Genomic DNA, 2,268 nt, shown 5'->3' on the forward strand with positions numbered 1-2,268 from the left:
CATCGCAGCTAACAGCAACCTCCAATGCCTGGGCTCAAGCGAGTCTCCTGCCTCTGCCTCCCAAGTAGCTGGGACCACAGGTGCCCGCCACAATGCCTGGCTATTTTTTGGTTGCAGCCATGTTGTTGCTTGGCAGGCCCAGGCTGGATTCGAACCCACCACCTTAGGTGTATGTGGCTGGCACCTTAGCCACTTGAGCCACAGGCGCCGAGCCAAAAATGCAAACTTTGATAAGCAGTTCTCGATAATCACTTCTCAACAATTACTTGTTATTATTACAGTTTAACATAAAATTATATCCTGGCGAAATAGCCACATGGCAGTGGAAAACCGTATATTCTCCTCCTGTTCTCCCGCCCATTCGTGCATTCTTTCCAAAAATCAGGACTTTTTAAAAACACCGCAGGACGCGGGACAAATTGTTCAAAAGCGGGACTGTCCCGCCAAAAGCGGGAAGTCTGGTCACCCTAGGCAACAGCCAGATTTCCTTAGCTGCTCCAGCATGGGAGAGGGGAGTAGCGCAGCCCAACCAGGCTAAGTAGAGCTGGTGTTCCTTCCACATACCTGCACAGAAGGGAGTGGGCCACTGCATGGGGCGCTTTGTCCTACTGATAAAAGGGGAGGATAGGCTGTGGATTAAGCCAGCTGGAGTCAAAATTGCTCTATTCTGATGGGCAATAGGGAGATTCAGAGGAGGAAATGCCTAGGTTCAGGAAAGCTGGGTATCTGGTCCTACATGGCACTCCCCTGGGGTAAGAGTTCCTGTGATTTGCTGCTCTTAGAGTACCCCATCCCACCACCACCACCCCCCACCTCCGTGGTGGAAGGAGTTTCCCTTACCCTTTTCTTAGTTCTGGGCTCCTTTGTATCTGGTCCACTCTGCCAATGCCCTCTCCTTTCTTCCTCTTTCTTATCCTTGTCCTCATGGTTCCTGTGTCGGTGAGGTCACTAAACTCCTCTGTTAATCTCTACCTGTGATATACATTCCCCCAATTTTGATTGCTTCAGGTTCACCTCAGTCTAATCTTCCTCCTAGCTAGGATTGTCCTAGGAGAGAGGCCTGTCGTCTGAAGTCTTGCCCTTCTCCCTCAGCAGTGGCTTTTGATGAGACCATTCATTGAGGCATAGAATGATGAGTAGAGGGGGTTTAAGAGAATGAGGTGGAGAAAGAGAATGAGGAGTGTTTTCTTTCTCCCTCTGGATTTAGGAAGCACATATGTCTCCACTGCATTACTAGTAACCTGAGTCGGTCAGTGCAAATTTATTTAGTATACAGCTATAGCTTGGTTTATTTGTACCCTCCAAATTTCATGCTAGAATTTGATCCCCAGTTTTGGATCTCTGGAGAGAGAGAGAAGGAGAAAGAGAATCCAAGGAACAAAGGTCAGAACAATGAAAGCGTAGACTACTTTAGAAAAGCTGGGGCTGCGCGGCTGCTGGTGTCGGAGCTGTGGCGGCGCGAATAGGGCTCCTTGGAGGCTTGGCGCTGTTCTAGCTGTAGCGAGACCTGCGTGACCCTCAAGTATGAAATCAAGAAGCTGATCTACGTACATCTGGTCATATGGCTGCTGCTGGTTGCCAAGATGAGTGTGGGACACCTGAGGCTCTTGTCGCATGATCAGGTGGCCATGCCTTATCAGTGGGCATACCCATTTTTGCTGAGCATTTTGCCTTCTTTCTTGGGCCTTCTCTCCTTCCCCCGCAACAACATTAGCTACCTGGTGCTTTCTATGATCAGCATGGCGCTCTTTTCCATCGCTCCTCTCATTTATGGCAGCATGGAGATGTTCCCTGCTGCACAGCAACTCTACCGCCATGGCAAGACCTACCGCTTCCTTTTTGGGTTTTCTGCTGTCTCCGTCATGTACCTGGTGTTGGTATTGGCAGTCCAAGTGCATGCCTGGCAATTATACTACAGCAAGAAGCTTCTAGACTCTTGGTTCACCAGCACACAGGAGAAGAAGCGTAAATGAGGGATAAATGAAGCCTGATAACCTGCTCTGTGGGGTGAAGCCTGGGATTGCCCTTGAATGAAGCGACAGGGATAGACAGGCTGTTTGCAAATCTCTTCTGGTAATTTTAGCAGCTATGATGCAGACCAGGCCAGATTTCTGCAAAACCCCTCCTCTTGTCATCTAATGAGGTGGCAAAACTGCATTTAATTTATTCCTGGTTGACTAGAACTGGATGACCAACGGCTGTGAAACAAACTCTAGCTTGTTCAAATTGAGGCCTTTCAGCGTTTTTCTTTTCTTTTTTTTTTTTTTT

At 48.6% G+C, this 2,268-nt stretch overlaps 1 protein-coding gene across 1 annotated transcript; it reads left to right on the forward strand.

Moving 5' to 3' along the window:
- The first annotated feature begins 1,517 nt into the window (after positions 1–1,517).
- LOC100945801 (protein jagunal homolog 1-like) lies at positions 1,518–2,012 on the forward strand. The gene has a single exon (XM_012808433.1). The coding sequence runs from the start codon at positions 1,584–1,586 to the stop codon at positions 1,971–1,973; it is 390 nt and encodes a 129-aa protein (XP_012663887.1). The 5' UTR covers positions 1,518–1,583; the 3' UTR covers positions 1,974–2,012.
- The last annotated feature ends 256 nt before the right edge of the window (positions 2,013–2,268 follow it).

Source organism: Otolemur garnettii, unplaced genomic scaffold, assembly GCF_000181295.1.
Source record: "Otolemur garnettii isolate 467f Iridium unplaced genomic scaffold, OtoGar3 scaffold00089, whole genome shotgun sequence".
Classification (NCBI taxonomy): domain Eukaryota; kingdom Metazoa; phylum Chordata; class Mammalia; order Primates; family Galagidae; genus Otolemur; species Otolemur garnettii.